We start from the raw sequence: 20,368 nt of genomic DNA, 5'->3' as shown, positions 1-20,368 counted from the left end.
TTCTGATTATATATTCCTGTTTTAAGATCTTCATTACAAACAACTAGTCCTGTTGGTCAAAAAAGAAACAAACATTCTTCTCAAGTGCAATTACCCCAAACAGTCCTGTTATCCCCAGTGGGTCAAATATGTAGGTTTGTGGTATGTGTTATGAGTTCTGTAACAGAGAAAGTAGGATAAATTTGGATTGGAGCTCCCCCCTCCCCCGCCCTGATTAGGGCAGCTCCAATCCAAATCCACACTCTCCATGGTTGCTTTTGCTTTCAGAATAAAACACAGGAGATCATCCTCATCATGGATCTTCCAAGTGTGCGTAGTTGGGCCACAAGTTTATTGCTATAATCCCTTGCATAACATTTTTAATTACAGGGGAAAAGGACAACTCCTGATGTAGAGATATTAATAGTGGATCACATTCTTACAGGGATCTGATTCTGAGAAGAGGAGGCAGGAGACTTTGCTGGAACAGAAGAAATTATAAAGATTCAGAAGTTGTAAAGACTCAGGCTTGCAGGAACCAGAATTAGTCTAGAAGACACCAAGTGGAAGGGAGGATGGAGACTCCAGTGACTGTGATCCCAGCTTCCATCTCTTGGCTGCAGGCCCAGGCTGCATCCTGCTGGAACAACATCACAGCAGTATTCATCTTTCTCCTGCTGCTGGCCCTGCTGCTCGATTATGTAATGCTCAGAAAAAGAAGCAGTCGACATCCACCAGGACCTATCCCTTTCCCATTCTTTGGGAACTTGTTGTTAATGGATCTCAAAAATCCACATATTTCTCTTCGACGTGTAAGTACATGGCCAAACCCATTTTGTAGGACTAAGCTTATTGAATGGTAGTGATTGACAGTTGGTCCCTGAGAAGATACTGAACCTTTGAAAAGTGTTACAATGCTGGGGGAAATGACAGCAAATTTGTGTTTCCAATGAAACTCAACAGTCTCCCAAACAAAGCCCAATTTGCACTTTCAAGTAGCAGATTTCTGGCTGTTTCATAAAACATGTTTATGTAGGGATTATATGGTGATGTGGCAAGGGCTTCTATTTTTTTTTAATTGTACTGTCCTCTGGATAGCAATGGATTTTCTTCTTTTTAAAATCATAGTTGGCAGAAAAGTACGGAACTGTCTGTTCATTCCAAGTTGGATGGCACAATTTTGTCGTACTGAGTGGATTCAAGGTGATAAAAGAGGCTCTGGGACAGAAAGCAGAGGACTTTGCCAACCGGCCACATATTCCACTGTTTAGCCTTGTAGGCTTTGCAAAAAATTGTGAAGGTGAGTCATGCAGTGACAGCATGCGCTAGCAGTGTCTTCATGCATTACTATGGCTATAACAGGGGAGAAAAATTAGACTTAAATATTTAATTGAAGCAGTATTGAGATCCACTTAGTCTCTTCCAACCTCATTCACTGCAGATAAAAGGAATTAATTAATAAAAGGAATTATATATTCTTTATAAAACAATTGTATTTATTACTGGAAGAACCCCATGGCACAGAGTGGTAAAGCTGCACTACTGCAGTTGGAGCCCTCTGCTCATGACCTGAGTTTGATCCCAGAGGAAGCTGGTTCAGGTAGCCGGCTCCAGGTTGACTCAACCTTCCATCCTTTCGAGGTCGGTAAAATGAGTACCCAGCTTGCTGGGGGGAATGTGTAGATGACTGGGGAAGGCAATGGCAAACCACCCTGTAAAAAGTCTGCCATGAAAACGTGAAAGCAACATCACCCCAGAGTTGAAAACGACTGGTGCTTGCACAGGGGACTACCTTTTTTAAAATTTATTACTGGGCATATATTAATGGTTACTATAGAGACCTGATATGCATCTTTATGTAAATGAGCATCTGAGTTCAAATCCCCAGTCCCTCTTCTTAGTCTCTTCTACCTCACAGGGTTATTGTGAGGATAACATAGAAGGAGGGGGAACCATAAATATCACCCACTTGTATGAAGGCATTTGTGGCCAGTTCTGTGTAGATTACCATTGATTACCATTTTTTCACGTGTTTTTCACAAAATGAGAAGTCACCGAGATCTCTTTTGAATTGGATTTGGATTATGAATTCATTTTCTACAGTTTTATAGAGTGTTTATACAGAGCATCATTTCATTTCATTGCACTTTACTGGGCTGCAAAGACTTCATCCATTGAGAACTATTGTCAAGTAATTGATAATGCATTCAGGGCACCTTTTGTGTCTACCAGTGCATGTTATGAGTGAATATACTGTAAAGTAAATTTAGATGTTATTTGTGGGGAGTATAGAATCTCTGTGTCAGGTGTATCATATAGTAAAGGGGAGCTTCTCACACAACATTTTTGCTCTTTTTCTGTACTTTTGTGTGCTGTGAGCCTTTAGTTTACATTCTTTGGAGGAAGGGCAGGAAAATATGCAGTAACAGATACATGGAAACCAGGCTTTATGCAACTTCCTTCCTTCCTTGTCATAAATGCCAAATATCAGTATGTGCAGCTTGGTGATCTAGTAACTTTTTTCTGAGCATGAGGGACTGTAACCTACAAAGTTAGATATACTGATCATCCAGAAAATTGACACTTGATGGCCATCAGATTGACAGGATCTTGACTGGGAACCACAGTAATAAAGAGTTAGTATAATCTTTGCCTATGTGAGTTCTGTAGAGTCAAACTGGAAATAGAACTTGCAAGCTAAATTAATTTTATGTGATTTTTTTTTACTCATAAAGATTTAAATATCTAACACATAGGTATAACTGAGCAGAAACTTGCAACAGATAGTCTTCCTGAGTTCATGTTCTTTCTTGCAAACACTTAGCTGTGAGTCAAGTCCAGCTGTTCCTGAAATTGACCAAGGTGCTAGATTCTTCTCATACATTTCTCTTCTAAGGGGGTTCAGTTCCAACCAACTGAACAATACAGTAACCAGTCTGTATTTTGTGGCTTGCAATGCATAGTCCTGCTATAACAATATAATTACAGCAATATACTAAATTTACAGCATTATACTAAACTTAATCTCCCCTTTTACTAATTAACTTTTCTCATTCATAGTTTTCCAATTACCTTATACAAGGTGATAAAAACCTAGAAAATATCAACTGGCTTCCCTTCCCAACTAATAGCCACTTCTTGGTAGTTAACCTCTATTACTGATTCTGCCCCTACAGGGCTAAACCAAGCAATTCCTGGAGTTTCCATGAGAATAAAAGTAAAGGTAGTCCCCTGTGCAAGCACTGAGTCATTACTGGCCCATGGGTTGATGTCACATCACAATGTTTTCTTGGCAGACTTTTTATGGGGTGGTTTGCCATTGCCTTCCCAAATTAGTCTAAAACTGTAGCTGTCATGTGTTTGAGATTTAAAAAGCAACAACAAAAAAACCCACCACATGCTTAATTCTTGAATATTTGCTCGGAAAAGTGAAGAAAACAGTGAACTGACAATTTTTTTCCAACTTGTTCAGGAATACTCATGGCAAAATACGGCAGTGGTTGGAAGGAGCAGAGGAAATTCTGTGTCTCCACTCTGAAAAACTTTGGGATGGGGAAGAAAACACTTGAAGAGCGGGTGTCTGAGGAAGCTGGGTTTCTGTGCTCTGAATTCAAATCACAAGAAGGTACACTTCATTCTTGGGCACCAGAAGGAGGGTCCTTGTGGCCATTCAGTAGCAAGAGATGGTGACTAAAATTTTGGTCCTAAGATCAAATATGTTGTGTGAATATTTTTAAAATGGCAGACTTGAGAAGAAGAAGATGGTAGGATAAAACAATACATATGCTCCTGATAGCAGAGAGGTAACTGAATGAAACCATGGAAGGGAGGATTTTTTTTTAGGTGTTATGATCTTTTGAGAGGTCACATTCCTGGAGTTTTCTTTCTTTAATAAGTTTATAGACCTGGGCTGGTCTCAATTCAAACTGTCAACATGTTGCAAGTTAGCATATCTTGCACCTGAAAGGGGTGTGTTGGGACTTCTGGAATTCAGTGTATTTCATCAGCCCCAAGGTGTGGCAAAGAAGAGTGCAGCGATTTGGGGAAGTTCCTAGAGCATTGCAGATGCCATGATGTCACTTCCAGGTGCATACTCAGAAGTGACATCACAGTATCTGCCCCATTGTTGCCCCCTCCTATTGTTTCTCCTGCTGCTCTGCAGGGCAAGCATGAGGGAAAGAGCAATGTGGCAGAAGGTTGCTCACCATGGGCAGACAACTGGGAAACCCATATAGCATAAATTTTTCCTTCTCCACTTCACATCTGCTACCTATTTTCCATATGCAGAGCATTAACTCTGTGAGTCAAAAAATAATCATCTTATGTTTGTGATCCATCCAGGAGTCAGCTGCTTCCTAGCACGAGATCACATCATATTAGAAATGACTATTTGCCTACAAATCATCATAATGTTTTATGATGGAGTGCAAAATGTTATTAAATACTACATAGTATACCATTCCCTATTTGCAGGATTAGAATTAACATTCACTGACACAATAAGAAAAGAAGAGATTTAAGTTTAGGCAGTTTCCACATGGCAAAGATTATCTGTGTTGCTCTTGTTATTGTTTCAAATGGAGAGGACTTCACAGAGGCAACAGAACATTCACATCACCTTCCTCCCCACACTCTTCTTGCCTCAGCCCCCTGCAGCTACCATTCCCCCACCCCCTGTGTTTTTTGTGAGCAGGAACGCACAGGAACACAGTTCTGGCTGGCTTGGTGTCAGGGGTGTGGCCTAATATGCAAATGAGTTCCTGCTGGGCTTTTTCTACAAAAAAGCCCTGCGCAAAACAAGGATGATGTCAGGGGTGTGGCCTAATATTCAAATGAGCCCCTGCTGGCTTTTTCTATTAAAAAGCCCTGCTCCCCCCAAATGAAGAGGTTTTTGTTGAACTTTTGAAAGATATTGTCAACTGCTAGAGAGCTATAGTTTATAGCAACATGGCAACCTATTGCCATGATTTACTAGCTCCTCTGAATTCCTAGCCTCTCTAGCCCTTTTTGTTGCTGATGGGGTATACTTTTCTTCATCACCACAACAGAAAGGGCTAAAGGCATATTTTCTCTTTAAAAGAGAAGGAAATGAGGATCCAAATGAGCTACACCTTATTGCAATGAAAACTACATTACAAACAAAAGTGAGAACATGAAAAGCAAACAGGAGCCAGGGAGAGGAAGAGAGATGTGCAGAAGAATGAGGAGATAGGAACTGACCCAGAAATTTCTTTCAAACGTGAAGAGGATAGAAAAGAGAACAGGGATTCAAATGAAGCACACTAATGTCTTGACACTCTTAAGGAGTGGCAGCATTGTAGTACGTGTTTCCTTCATCACTGCTACTGTTTCTCTCCACTTTAATCCCCTCCTCCAATGCCTCTAAGGAGAGACAAGCTTTCCTGAGGGGGAATTAATTAATAAAGGAAACCAAGCAGTAGGCATGGCTGCCAGCAAACTCTGCCAGTTCTTGCAGGTCTCCTATGAAATCTAAGCTTTTTCTGGCTCCACCTGCCTAGTCCTGGCAAACTGCCTGCTTCCTTCTTTGACTTTGCTGGAAGTAGCACAGATTGCAAACCCATTAGAATCTAATAAAAGAGACTCTTCTGCCTCCCTCCCATCATTCTGACTACTCAAGGTAACAAAGCATGCTTGTCATCAGCAAATTTAGTAAGCACATTCATGTGGGGGGAGGGGCTGCCATCTTAAGAAAGCTTTCCTGGCAGTTATTGCCTTGAATAAAATTTGATTCATTGTTGAGTAAACCCACTTAGGATTGGAGGGGGTGGGGGGAGAAGATGATCTCATCAATTTAGTGCCAGTGTGCTATGACACTTCCAGTGCAAAATCAAAAGTGAGGTCATTGGTGCGTTGCTGTAAGAGTCCTAGAGCTTGACCCCAATGCAATGATGCCACTTCCAGTTTTGCCTTAGAAATGAAAAGAAATGTTGAGAAAGCAGTTGTATCTCCCCCCCACTGGCCATTCAAGTGGCCAAGGGGAATGGGGGGCTGAGGACGAGAGGGGTCCTGCAATAGCAGCCCCTCCACCTCCTTCCCACCATTGCTACAGGCCCAGTCTGAATTGAGCTGCAGCTGCACATCAGTGGGCTTAGAGGGGTGTAAATTTGTTTCGGATTGTACTGTTGTTCATGAATCTCCCAGGCTTTCAACTAGTTCAGCCTTTGTAGGATAAAAAGTTGGAACAACTAAATATTACGTGCAGTATTAGGCTCAGTGGCAAAGATCTGATTCCTGATCCTATGCTTGAGGCTAGTGCTGCAGAAAGAGAAATTTCCCATTTAGCCTTAGTCAACTGGGGGAACACAGCTGAGGGGGGGATAGGTTGCAGATGAAGGATTAAGGGCTATAAACCATTGTTTCTGCCATGTAAAAGATTCCCTGAAAGGCAATTTGTTCACCATGACTAATAGCCATGTTTTGGATGCATTCTCAGTTGATACAGGACAGTGGTGAAGCCCGACTTAATTGTGAACTATGTGTTGTGAACTAAATGCCCAGCTATGCAAAGAGTTCTGTAACAGAGAAGTCCATGGGAAAAGCGTTCTCTGGAAATAAAAGCTTGATAACTACTTTAATAAAGGAAGCCAAGCAGTAGGCATGGCTGCCAGCAAACTTTGCCAGTTCTTGCAGTTTCTTGTTTTCAAACCCAAAACAACTGGGACCTATTACTTTTACCCGTGTTTTGGGACTGGAGTCTAATGGAGCATGCACTGTCTGTAGAATCATTCAGACATATCCACAGTTGGATGTGAGTTGCTTTCCATAATATAGTGAGATACAGCTGGCAGAGGTTTACACAAGACACAAGTCTATGGGGAGGTGCCCCTTCCCTGGGACAGGCCCATCCGTTTGGGCTCACCCAGCACAGCTGCATCATTTACACAGGCTATATGAAATCCCATCATGTAGGATGTGTAGGATGACATAGTACTAGTGTCATTGTTGTTGTTGTTGTTGTTGTATCTGCTCCAGGCTCTTCCTTTAACCCACAAAATCTTGTGAACAACGCAGTTGGAAATATTATTTGCATCCTAACGTTTGGTGACCGCTTTGAATACAATGATGAGACCTTCCTGAAGATAATGCATTTGACAGATGAGATCATGAAGACATTAACTAGAAACTTGCCCCAGGTACCTTCTTAAGTCTGACTGGACAATAAAGAAGAGAAACTGCCTAAATACCAGTACGACCTGACACTGAGCCCAACTTGAAAGTGGTGAATGAAAGGAGCAAAGTCTGATTAATTGCTGTCCCCTATTCCCCTAATGTTAACATACCAGGCAATTATCATTTTGCTGGGTTTCACTATAGATATGTGGGTTAGGTTAGTGGTCTTTCGGGGCTTTTAGTTAAAAACAGGATCAGGCACTTCTCCAGTGAGTAGCAGATAGTACAAAACTCAGCAATATCTAGACCATCAGTTCCTTGCAAAGACCAGACAATGCAGACACAGACAGGGATGCACCATGATGAACTCAGCCCATCACCGACAGCAGATACCACGAGAGGATCAATGAAACGTCTGTCATATTGTATGTCTGAGACACAGAGTGTGTCAAGTACATGGCAAGTCAACATGATGCATGACTGGTGGGCTGTTTTGGGCTCCAGTGGGTCATACGTTGGGGTGGACTCTTGCTTCCACTCCCAAGAAAGAAGTTCTCACTGTTCAAAAGAATCATGAGTTTAATCTCAGCCTATTAAAATCAGTGGAACTTGCTTCTGATTTTTGTGAGGTGTGAAAGGCAGCATGTGTACTTTGAAACCAAATTGTTACACATACAAATTAACAGTATCACTTTCAGTCAGGAAATGTGAAGGTGCTCCTCCTTCTTCTTTGTAATTTAACTTCTGATGACCTTACTAGTTCAAAGTGATCCGTTTTAGTGTGGGGTTTGATGAGGGGGCCCTTTCTATCAGCATTTTTTCTAAACTGAGATATAGTATTTTAGAACAAATTGAATAGCTTCAGTCCTCAGACAACCAAATCACAGAACAGGGAAGGAGTTGGGGTTGAGGTGAGGAGTTTCCCGTACCAGCTTGTGAAGGAAGCTAGTTTTTTTTTTATCATAGTATTGTTTCAGGGGAAATACCTTTACCACTTGTCTTTCTGTTTCTGTTTCTATTGTTCATATAACAGCTCTTCATTGCAGCATCCTGGCTTGCCTTTATTCCTGGACCTCACCTTAAAATTAGAAAATTGTATAATGATATTACTGCCATAGTAAGAGAGTTTGTGAATGAACATATGAAAACCAGGGATCCTTCTTTTCAAAGAGATTTCATTGATGCATTTCTGGAGGAGATGGAAAAGGTAGGTAGGAGAAGTCTAAAATACAGCTTCTCTTATAGTGGCAGCCATGGGCTGTTTGTACTGTCTAATTTGACTGTCTAAGAACAATGAGCACCAATTATATTGATTCATTATCCTTTTCAAAGATATATCTCGCATGCCACTGGTAACAAACACAGTTACAGCTAATTTCACAAGTTATCACTCAAACATGATGTAATACTGATTGACCTACTTGCCATAGGAATGACCAACTGTTAATTTCCTTCAGGTCAAAGGGAATCCAAAAACCAGTTTTAATGAGCAGAACCTTGTTAAAACTATTTATGACTTGGTTGCGGCTGGCACTGAAACCACTGCTTCCACCATACTTTGGGGATTGTTGAAAATGGTCCTCCATCCAGAGGTTCAAAGTAAGTGATGAGCATCAGGGCTAATGTAGACATTGCTTGAAGGGTTTGTGTTTTGAAGCATTTTCCATTCCTCTGAAGATACAAGTCTGGAACTTTAGATTTATTTCCACTATTTTTCAGGATCCCCATGGCAGGGTTGATAGAAACAACAGCAATAACAAACTGGTGCTATATTTACATTCTCCAGTGTGTAACATTCACATTCTGTTTCATACCATCCCAAACATCCCTCTCAACTGCTGGCAGTTAGGTTTTCAGATGTCTGCACTCGTGTACTTTACATATCTCCAAATAGTCTTATTGCGCAAATTGTGACTCAGATGAACTTGAGATGTGGGAGTCTGAGTCATGGTGCATCTCATCTCCTATTTCATTGTCCATTTAGGTATGCAAAGATAAGAAGCCAGTTGCAACCTGAACTGAGAGCCAGTTTGGTGTAGTGGTTAAGTGCGTAGACTTATCTGGGAAAACTGGGCTTGATTCCCCACTTCTCTACTTATAGATGCTGGAATGGCCTTGGGTTAGCCATAGCTTTTGCTCAGCTGTCCTTGAAAGGACAGCTTCTGTGAGAACTCTCTCAGTCCCACCCACCTCACAGGATGTCTGTTGTTGGGGATGAAGGTAAAGGAGATTGTAAGCAGCTCTGAGGTTAGAGTGGAGTGCAGGGTATAGATCCAATTTCCTTCCTTCCTTCCTTCCTTCCTTCCTTCCTTCCTTCCTTCCTTCCTTCCTTCCTTCCTTCCTTCCTTCCTTCCTTCCTTCCTTCCTTCCTTCCTTCCCCTCCCTCCCTCCTCCTTCTAAGGTTCTCTTTCTGAGTCTAGTCATTCCTCTGGATCTAACCCACCTGGAAGCAAGCTAGCTAATTACTCAGCTAGAAAGACTGACTCTTCCCCGTCCTCAAAGGTGATGTAGTAGAAAGGCTGTGAGAAACATCTTCACATAGGGACTTTCTGTTAGGCAGAACAAAAAGAGATAATGTTATCGAACAAGCAGATGGGACATTACCTCAGGAGGAAAGGGTAACATGATCACTTGGCTGAATTAGAGATTCAAAGTTAAATGCCTGTTACTATCATGAGTGCAGAGCTGAGGGAAAACTGAACAATTTCGCACTCACTGCTCTCACATCTATCTTCTCAGTGTTGGGGCTGCAGCAAACATCGCGGTTTTCGCACAGCAAATGGAAACTGCTAAAAACCAGTTTCCATTTGCTGCGTGAAAACCGCGATGTTTGCTGCAGCTCCAACGCAAATAGTGGGAAATTGGGAGGATGCTGCGCTGAGAAGATGGATGTGAGAGTGGCATAAGATGAGTGCAAAATTATTTTTCCCAGTCAGATTGTGGCAGGGTTGAAGTGGCCTGATTCTGGTCCTGGAACTCAAGCTAAAAATAGCAGCAAATGAGACTTGCTCATGGTGGATTTGAGATGCAGATCAGTTTTCACTTGGTGTTTCCTCAAACAAATGAAACATCAGCTCTCACTGCTGATTCCACTGCTCTTTATGAGAAGGGACAGAACTAACTCAATTCTGCATGGCCCATAAAACAACTGTATCACCAGGCATATGGAAGAGACCAGTGAGTTTTATTTATATACTGCCCTTTGCTTTTTCCCCTCCTCTCTCTCCCTGGGAACAGTGAAACAGTTTCCTTGCCATAAGGTCAGGTGGTTAATTGTTTGACTTTGTATGGATGGTTTTAAACTGTGTTAAATTGCTTATTTATGTTGCAATCTGCTCTGACCACCACAATGATGATGTAGAGCAAAACAGAAATTGAACAAATAAATAAACTTTTTAACAGAGGGCTTATAACATAAAGAACAACAGGAGGATGGAGTAAACCACTATCTTGAGTTGTGTGGAAAGGATACACATGCAATGAATTCATAATGAATTAATTAATATTTTCAGAAAGAGTCCATGAAGAAATAGAGGAAGTTCTTGGAAGGGACAAATCACCCATGATGGAGCATCAGCCCAAAATGCCTTATACTAATGCTGTGATCCATGAAATTCAACGTTGTGCTGATATTGCAACTTTTGCATTACCTTATATAACACGGCAGGATGTTGAAGTTGGAAACTTTGTCATCCCCAAGGTACAATCCCTTGGAAAAACTTCTAAGAAATAAAATCAGAGTTGCTCAGTCACTGTTTGATGGGTCCCATAAAAGACATTATGAGAGACCTCATCAATAGCAATTCTTTGCATTGTACTAGTTGATTTAACTGGATCTCATGACTGTTGTTAGAATTCATATTGTGGATATATTATCTGTCTGCTTAGCAGCAGAAAAATAAACAATACAATACCAAAAACAGTTGTATGCATTTTTGACACATGATGTGAAAATGGAGGAACCAATCTCTTGAGCAAATGATTTTTGAAAGAAAAAATACCAATTTCGTTAACGTGATTTAGCACATTTACAGCATAATCCTGTAAATCTCAGTGCTGATGAAGAAATCTTTAGAATGGTAGAAACACTGTCTTCATAAATTTCAGGACCTGCTTGTAATGTTTTAGCATCACAAAGAGAATCCAGATTTTGTGCTGGAGAAGCCTTATGTGATGCTGCTTCTAAGCTATCATTTGCCAGTTCAAAATAAAAACTTCTGCTTTGGAACAGACTTAAATTAGAGGCTTTGCACATTATCTCAGTGTAAATTAGAGCTGCCAGGCTGGAAATGCAAGAGTTGGCTGCCTTCTCCTTATCTTATGGAAGGACAAGTTCTGCTTATGCCCCTCCTCAGTCCTTTGCTAATATAATTACCTGCCCTTTGACTTTAACATGGATTTTCTGTCTATAAACTTCACACAGACCTCTATATACATTCCACATATTGAGAAAAGAAGTTTCACCTGAAACCTTTCTAATCAAGATTGTTGTTGTTTTTTGTCTTGTTAGAGGACTGTAGTCTTCAATCACTTGTCTTCAGTGCTAAAGGATGAAGCCATGTGGGAGAAGCCACACCAGTTTTACCCTGAGCACTTCTTAGATGCCAATGGACAGTTCGTTAAGCGAGAGGCCTTCCTGCCTTTCTCTGCAGGTAAATCCAAGGGAGTAGAAAAATGGCACTAGACTGGGAAAGGCCCTGAGAAGTGGCAAACCAGTATGCATACATTTCCTCAACAGGTTTCCTGGAGAATTTCCAGGTTGGGAAAGCTTAACAGGCATAAGCCACCTCTTCCCCACATCCATGCTCTCAGTCTGAATAGATCCTCTATATATCTCACAATTAAATTTCAGCATGGAACACTCAGCGTGCCTCTATACCTGGACAGATAGGATTGCCAGCTTCCAGGTCAGGCCTGGAGATCTCCTGGAATGACAGCTGATCTCCAAACTACAGGGAGAAAATGGCTGGGTTGGAGGGTGGACTCTGTAGCATTATACACCTCTGAACTCCTTCCCCTCCCAAACTCTGCATTCCCTAGACTCCATCCCCCAAATCTCCAGGAATTTCCCAACCCAGAGTTGACAGCCCTACTAAGGCAGACCAGAAACAGGGTAACATGTACTGTAGTTAGGTCCTAAACTGTGGCTTTCTGGTGTGTGCCAAAAACTGAATCTAACCCAACCAGACCATGATAACATGATAAGGCAAAGGTTTAAAAATTTGGAAACGTGATTTTGGTGACTTCCATTATGTGTGTGTGTATAACAGCATCATCTATCTATCTATCTATCTATCTATCTATCTATCTATCTATCTATCTATCTATCTATCTATCTATCTATCTATCTATCTATCTATCTATCTATCATCCATCTATCTATCTGTCTGTCTGTCTGTCTGTCTGTCATCATCCATCCATCTGTCATGAGCCCTGACGAGGAGGAGCTGGAAGGGTTACAGACCTGGAAGAGTTGCCAGCCAGTTCCTCAGCTGAACAAACAGCAGCTGGCCCATCAATCACTCTCCAGGCACCAGTGTCAGTTGTTGACGATCAATCTCCTCCAAGATCTCCTCCTCCCATCGCAAGAGTTCAAAGCAGGCTCCGGAAAGAACTTTCAGAGTGAAGACATGAGGCACGTCGATGCTTCAGATCTGTCAGCTCTGAGTTCTAGCAGAGTCACTGCCACCCAGGGAGCAGGCTGATTGAGACTCCCATATAGCTCCCACCCAGGACCTGGTAACCTTGTGGTAGCAACAAGTCTATTCTCTGGCTTGCATCCACGGTCCTTCCTGATTCCTGATCCTGACCTGCTTGATTTCCTTGGCACCCTGACCTTTTGGCTTTTGGACACTGACTTCTGATTCCGGTTTGTGATTTTGCATTGGTGACTTGGCTTTGGATTCCTGCCTGCCTGCACCCTGAGAACGTGACACCATCTATCTATCTATTTGTCTGTCTGTCTACCATCCATCCATCCATCATCACAGCATCAGAATCAGTCCTGAAGAGCTCCAAGTGGGGGCTTCCGGTTTCCGGCAGAGCGAAACAGCATCATCTCTGGAGTTTTCTCTGCTGAGACGTGCTGTACAAAGGCTTTTTGGGGGGCTTTAGGGTCCCAACGAGTCTCCAGTTAAGGAGCAGGGTTGACAGAAGGGTCTGGGGAAGGGTGTTGGGGGGACTCTGGTCTTCCCAGCACTCTTTTCTTCTTACCTTTGTCCCAAAGCCTTTGGGTGTCTTTGGACGAAAAAGCTCTTGCCACCGAAGAACAGAGAGGAGGGTGGAAGGCGGCGATTTGAAACAACTTCTATTTGGTATTACAAACTATATAAGACTCTCTACTTTTGAAAACAAAAGATATTTGGCTAAAAATAAAGTTGGAGCAAGCTGGAGATGAAGAGACTGTAAAGGCTTAATTATTGAGTGGTGGAGAGAACGGCGTTTTGCTTCCGGTTTTTCGACAGAGTGAAGCTGCAGCGGCTTGGCTTTCATCTCTTTCCTTTCCTTTTTTTTCCGTGAAGGAGAACTTCATTTAAGGTTTTTTTTGTCTTTGGAGGAGGTCCAGGCTTGTGGGGAAGGCGCACTGGCAGAGTGTGTGATGGAATCGGAGGGACTGGGTGTGGTCATGAGTTGCTGCTTTGGCTGGTGACGGAGGGAGTCGGTGTGGAACGAGTGGAGATGGAGTGCAGTGCAGGGCGTGAGGAACTATGTTAGAGAAAACAGGCCATTGAAAGGAGCAATGACGTGGTCGGAGGAGGAGGTGCATTGGTGCTGCGGAGGGAAGATATTGGAGGCTGTTCTAGTGCGGATTGTAAGATCTTGGTTCCTAATAGACTAATAGTTTGGAAGTGATCTGAAGACTGCAAGCAAGAAAGAAGAAGGCAGGGAGTCAAGGAAGTGGGACAGAAGGAGAATTAATTCTATTTGGTTTATGTTAATCATAGTTAATGTGTTTAATGTAAGAAATTGGTTGGCTTGATTATTTGGATGGTAATTTATTAACTGGTGGGAAAGTTACTAATGGATTGGAATGTTGGAATTAATTAATTGATTGATTGATTGACAGACCTGGCTAAGAGGCAGGTGTACGAAAATTAGAAAACAATAAAAATTATATAAGAATATATATAACAGAATAGTCTCATTAAGAAAACAAAATAATTAAGTGGATAATTTAGATTCAATTTTTTTAAAAAAATACAGACAGGATTTCATTATAAAAAGGAAAAAAAAGGAAGAGTAGGATGACTCAGCAAATGAAAACAAAGTTCTCACCAGGACAACCTAAATCAGCAGGTGTGGTGTTAGCACAGGATACAGTTAAGGAATTGCAAACAACTTTCATGACAGCAATTAGTCAACTGCAAAGGTCTTTGAGTGACCAAATGAGTGAGTTGGCAGATAAATTAGAAGGTGTTGATGGGCTGAAGGAAACTAAAAAAGATATTAAGGATTTAGTTAAGACAACAAAATCAATAGAAGAAAAATTATCCATAACGGATGAACTTATAGGAATAATGGAGTCCAAACAGAAAGACCTAACGGATAAAATGGCCAAGGTTGCAATGGACAAGGCAGAATATATTTTAAGACTCTTAAACATTCTGGAAGAGAAAAATGAGGACTTGATGGCCCTAATAGTAGAGTCTTTAATGGACACGCTGAAGATGGAGATGCAAGAGGTGGAAAGAGAAATAGATTATGTCTATAGAGTGAATACTTTATATGCAAGGAAAAATGATTTGCCCAGAGAAGTTCATCTCAAATTTTTGCGTAAAAGGAGAAGGGAAACAAAAGAGCAACCTTTAATCATAAACAGGTTACAAATTAAGATTATGAGGGAAATACCATGGATGATAAGACAAAAAAGAAAGGAATACAAGATGTTGGCATCTATGCTACAGGAGAAAGAAATTATGTATAAATGGTTTATCCCAGAAGGATTACTTTTTACATTCCAGAATACATGTTATAGATTAGACTCAACTATAAAAATGGAAGATTTTTTTAAATAATCAGGCAAGAAGCTGGTCAAGAAGAAAAGGACAAAAGAACACAAAAGAGCCTGAGGCTAGAAACCAAATGGACAAAACTTTGGAAGTTTTTGATCAACTCTCTAAAACGGATTGGGAGGAGGGTGAGGCGGCATATGATGAAGAAACAACCTAAGTAGAAACAAGACAGCAGAAGAAAAAGAAAAACCAACAAACAAAATATAGAGGAATATAGTTCTTAACATGCTTGATCAACTGAAACTAATTTCGATAAATGTGAATGGATTAAATTGTTCATGGAAAAGAAAAAGGGTATTGCTGCAACCGAAGAAGTTAAAGATGGATATAATTTGTCTTCAAGAGACTCATATAAAGCAAAAAGATCAACATCTCCTAGAAGATAAGAGATTAGGAAAGGCTATTATAACTTCTGAGAAAAGGAAAAAAAGAGAGGTCTGGTAACTTATGTTAAGGAGGATATTAGTGCTAAATTATTATTTTCTTCAGAAGAGGCCAGGTATCAGGGAATTGAAATAGTAAAAGAAAATCTGAAATTTTTATTAATAAACATTTATGCTCCAAATGAAAAACAGGGAATTTTTTTTAAAGAACTTCACCAGATTTTGTGTGATTATGGACAGGAATATGATAATATGTGTATTATTGGTGATTATAATGTGGTATATAGTCCAGATAAGGATAGGAAAACTCATAAAAAGCCAAAATATAAAGGTAATAGAAGTAATGTTTTATCAGATAATTTCTTTAAAATGGCAGAAGAATTTGTGTGGGTAGATGCTTGGCGTACATTTAATCCAGTTAAAAGGGATTATACATTTTTCTCACATAGACACAATTCATGGTCACGTATAGATATGTGCTGGGTGTTAGTAGTATTAATGAAGTATTTGAAAGAAGTTGAAATTTTACCAAACACATTTGCGGATCACAATCCAATCCAGCTGGGATTTAAAGGTGAAAGAAGAAAAATGGGATGGAGGATGAACCCCAGATTAATAGAAAACAAAAAGTTCACTCAATATGCAACACAAGAGATGAAGTCTTTCTTTCAGATTAATACACAGAAAGACACATCCCAAAACTATTATGGGAAACAAGCAAAGCTTTCTATAGAGGTTTGGTTATAAATTTTACAGCCTATGAGAATCGTGAGAAAAACAGAAATATGAAGGAACTGACAAAAAGGTTAGAACAGAGGGGAAAACGACTAAAGGAAAATCGAAGTGTGAAGGAGTACAGAAATGAAATCAGAATGTTATAACATAAAGTACATCTGATTTACCTGGAAGAACTGGAAAAGAAAATACAATTTGCTAGACAACAGTTTTTTGAAAAAGCAAACAAAACAGGAAGATGGCTTGCTTACAGGATTAGGAAGGAAAGAGAAAAGAGGATAATAAAAGTGTTGAAGGATAAAGAGGGGAAGAGAATGTTTCAGATGGTTGAAAAGAAACAAATAGTTAAAGATTTTTATACTCAACTATATAATAAACAGGAGATTGAGGAGAAGAAACAAGAAGAGTATTTATTAATAAGAGCTCTCCCAACATTAAACGTGGATCAAAAGAAAATTTTGAATAGTCCAATTACAGTGTATGAGCTGAACGAGGTATGGAGTAATCTAAAGAAAAACAAGTCGCCAGGACCAGATGGTCTCCCGGCAGAATACTATATTGGTTTAAAAGATTGTTTAATAGGCCCATTTAAAAATATGGCAGAACATGTCTGGTCTATTGCAGAGATTCCAGAATCCTGGAGTCAAGCAAACATAGCTCTTATCTTAAAAGAATATGGTGATCCTGAAGAAATAAAGAACTATAGACCTATATCCCTCCATTTTTTTTTTGTCCAAAAACTTTTTTATTGAATTTAATAAACATACAAATAGAGCAATCAATGACTGTATCTGCAATCATTCTTTGTGTATAAGTATAGCATACCAACAGAAAACAAAATATAAATATATATACAAAATACAAACAAAACAAAACATACATACATTCACTCACACATACATAATTGGCAGCTGAATTAAAAAATAAGTACTCTGTCCATATATTAATTACATCAAATTAATAATGTCATAATATCTACCAGGTATACATGTACGCATCTGATCTACAGGACCAAAAGAAAATTTAAGAAATGGAAGCCACTTGTACATCAGAGATTCGTTACTTTCTGAATTGTTTATATTGCATAAACTATCTGCTATCTTGTCCATAGCATAGACCTCCCAGATTTTAGCATACCAGGTTTTAACTGGAGGAAACCTATATCCCTCCTTAACGTTGACTATAAAATCTACGCAGCCATTCTTGCTAACAGATTGAAAAAGATCTTGAATGTTCTGATTCATCCAGACCAATCAGGCTTCTTACCGAAAAGACATATGAAAAATAACATTAGAACAATTATAGACGTTTTGGAATATTTTGAGGTAAACACGGACAAGCAACTATCATTGGTGCTTTTGGATGCCGAAAAGGCCTTCGACAATTTGAGTTGGAATTTTATGATACTTCAACTCAAGTTAATGGATTTTGGAGAGGAATTTATAAGCATGATATAGGCAATATATAAAAATCAGAAAGCCAGAATAATAATAAATGGAGAAACTACAGAGGAAATCAATCTATTTAAAGGCACCAGACAAGGTTGTCCATTATCACAGCTTCTCTTTATTTTATCATTAGAGATGCTGAATAACACTATAAGAGGGAAGCAAGAAATAAAAGGTCTCAAAATAAGGGGAGAAGATTATAAGTTACTAGCCTATGCAGATGACATGATATTGATTTTGCAAAATCCAATGGAATCCACTGAAGAGGTTTTAAAAGATTTAAGAGAATATGGTCAGGTAGCGGGTTTGAAAATAAATGATCAGAAGTCAAAATTATTGACAAAGAACATGTCTGAACAGGAGGTAAAGGATTTGGGGAAAAAGGCTGGTTTTAAAAGGGAAAAGAAAGTAAAGTATTTGGGGATAACTTTAACGAATAAATGTAGTGATATCTATGAAAATAGTTATCAGACATTGCTAAAAGAACTTGAGATTCTCTTTAAAAAGTGGGAAAGACTGCAATTGTCATTTATGGGATGGATAGCTGTTATTAAGATGACTGTTCTCCCAAAAGTTATGTTTTTGTTTCAGACAGTTAATTTAAGTTTAAGAAAAGATTTCTTTCTCAAACTGAATAAAATTGTGATGCATTTTGTCTGGTTAGATAGGAAACCAAGGATTAAATGGGAAATTCTTTGGGATAGAAAAGAAAATGGTGGGCTGGCCCTCCCTGATTGGGAGACATATTATATGGCTAACGCTATGGTATGGTTGAAGGATTGGATAGGCTTAGAGAATAAAAGACTCTTAGTGTTAGAAGGGTATGACCTTAAGTCGGGATGGCATGCTAACATGTGGTACATTGAAAAAGAGCAAAAATACTTTACAAATCATCTAGTTCGTAAATCTATTTATTACACATGGTTAACAGTTAAGAGAATGTTATACCAGAAGACTCCTAGGTGGATATATCCAGGTAAAGCCTCCATGCAGCCACAATTATTTGATTTCTCAAAAGTTGTGAGATACCAAGATTTACTGAAGGAGGATGATACTTTAAGGACAAAGGAGGAAATGGAGTCACTGGGGGAAAAAATGGACTGGTGGTTAAATATGCAAATTAATGCAAAATTTAGTAAAGACAAACGTAAGGGTTTCACTAAAGGGAATTTTGATTTTGACAAGTTGTTGATGTCTAAAGAGAATAAGTTAGTTAAAATTTTTTATAATTATTTGATTCAGTTGAAATTAGAGGACGAGGTTGTCAAAGAAGTGATGATAAAATGGGCACAAAATTTGGGGAGGCCCATTGAGTTAGAGCAGTGGTCACGAATCTGTCAAATAAATTACAAAATTAAAGTGGTAAATTTTAGAGAGAATCTTTTTAAAATGTTTCATAGATGGCACATAATGCCCATCCAGCTGGTAAAAATTAATCCTAGTCTTTCTCCAAAATGCAGGAAGTGTGATCAAAAAATTGGTTCTTTCTTTCATATATGGTGGACATGCAGAGTGGCAAAAAAATATTGGGTGGAAATTTATGAATTTTTGAAAGGGTTTTGAAAAATTGACTGTTATTTCAAACCGGAAGTGATGTTGTTGTCAATGGTTAGAAAAGAGATCTCTAAAGAGGATACTTATATGTTAAGTTATGCTCTTGCTGCTGCAAGAATCTTGTATGCTAAATACTGGAGGCAAACGAAATGCCCAAGCCTGGAGGAAGTGATAGAAAAGGTATTTCAGGCAGCTGATGCTGATATTTTGACTGCAATTATGAACGGGAAATCTAAAGCACAGGCAAATAAAAAATGGGAAAAGCTCTATAGCTGGATTAATAGTAGAGTTGATAAAGATGGAGAAAAGGGAGTAATAGGTAATAATAATAATGATTAAATGGAATTTAAGAAATTAAGATCTGAAATGAAATAATGATATATAAAGTAAGTTAGCTGATATGCTAAAAAGTGTTATATCCACCTACGCTTCTCTGTCTTTTTTCCTTTTCTTTTCTCTTTTTCTTCTTTTAGTGGGTGTGAGACAAATGGGAAAAGATTTGTAGTTACGTAATATGATGGTGTTGTGACGGAAATTGTATTATTGTAATTTTGAGTTATAAATGAATTTTTAAAAGAAAAAAAAAAGAATCAGACCTGTGTGAGAAGTAAGGATGCTTTTTCCCTAGTCCCCTGGCTCAGACAGGCAACCCTAGTGAGAACTGAATATTATATGTGGAGCTGGATTCTGTGGTCTCTTCCTCCAAGTCTCACAGTTACTCTGTATCCCTTCCCTGCAGGTCGCCACTCCTGCCCTGGAGAACCAATGGCTAGAATGGAGCTCTTCATCTTCTTCACCACCCTCATGCAACATTTCACTTTCTCCATCCCTGAGAAGTATCCCAGGCCCAGTGAAGAAAGGCTCTTTGCCCTCACTGTTAGTCCACCCCCTTTTCACATTTGTGCCATCCCCAGATAATATCTCCATCAATATCTGCTACGCAGTGTTCTGGCCTATGAGCTGCAGCTTGCTAAAACAGAGAAATTTGGGGAAAATATTTATATGAGATTTTGTCTGAATTTTCTTATTCTGAAAATTTAATCAGTGAATAAAACGGATGTCCAGAACATTAATAAGTTTCTGAATGGAAAGAAACACAAATTTTAGAGAAAGAATGAAAGTCCAT

The 20,368-nt window shown here is 39.4% G+C and overlaps 1 protein-coding gene across 1 annotated transcript; it reads left to right on the top strand.

Moving 5' to 3' along the window:
* The first annotated feature begins 328 nt into the window (after positions 1-328).
* LOC132576305 (cytochrome P450 2D14-like) lies at positions 329-20,187 on the top strand. Its single transcript, XM_060245332.1, has 9 exons — positions 329-791; positions 1,108-1,279; positions 3,452-3,604; positions 6,973-7,133; positions 8,144-8,317; positions 8,568-8,709; positions 10,623-10,810; positions 11,621-11,762; positions 19,982-20,187. Exons 1-9 carry the CDS (start codon positions 555-557, stop codon positions 20,158-20,160), a joined length of 1,548 nt encoding a protein of 515 aa, XP_060101315.1. The 5' UTR covers positions 329-554; the 3' UTR covers positions 20,161-20,187.
* Positions 20,188-20,368: the final 181 nt, after the last annotated feature.

The sequence above is a fragment of the Heteronotia binoei genome, chromosome 8 (assembly GCF_032191835.1).
Source record: "Heteronotia binoei isolate CCM8104 ecotype False Entrance Well chromosome 8, APGP_CSIRO_Hbin_v1, whole genome shotgun sequence".
Lineage (NCBI taxonomy): Eukaryota > Metazoa > Chordata > Lepidosauria > Squamata > Gekkonidae > Heteronotia > Heteronotia binoei.
Note: the sequence above shows the minus strand (reverse complement) of the source record. Positions and strands in the feature narration are given on the sequence as shown.

Bases quoted from the DNA above. Each gene is read 5' to 3' on its own strand.
- LOC132576305 (XM_060245332.1), top strand. From the start codon at position 555: ATGGAGACTCCAGTGACTGTGATCCCAGCTTCCATCTCTTGGCTGCAG. The intron at 7,134-8,143 runs GTACCTTCTTAA...TTCATATAACAG, and splicing joins TAACTAGAAACTTGCCCCAG to CTCTTCATTGCAGCATCCTG. The intron at 8,318-8,567 runs GTAGGTAGGAGA...AATTTCCTTCAG, and splicing joins TTCTGGAGGAGATGGAAAAG to GTCAAAGGGAATCCAAAAAC.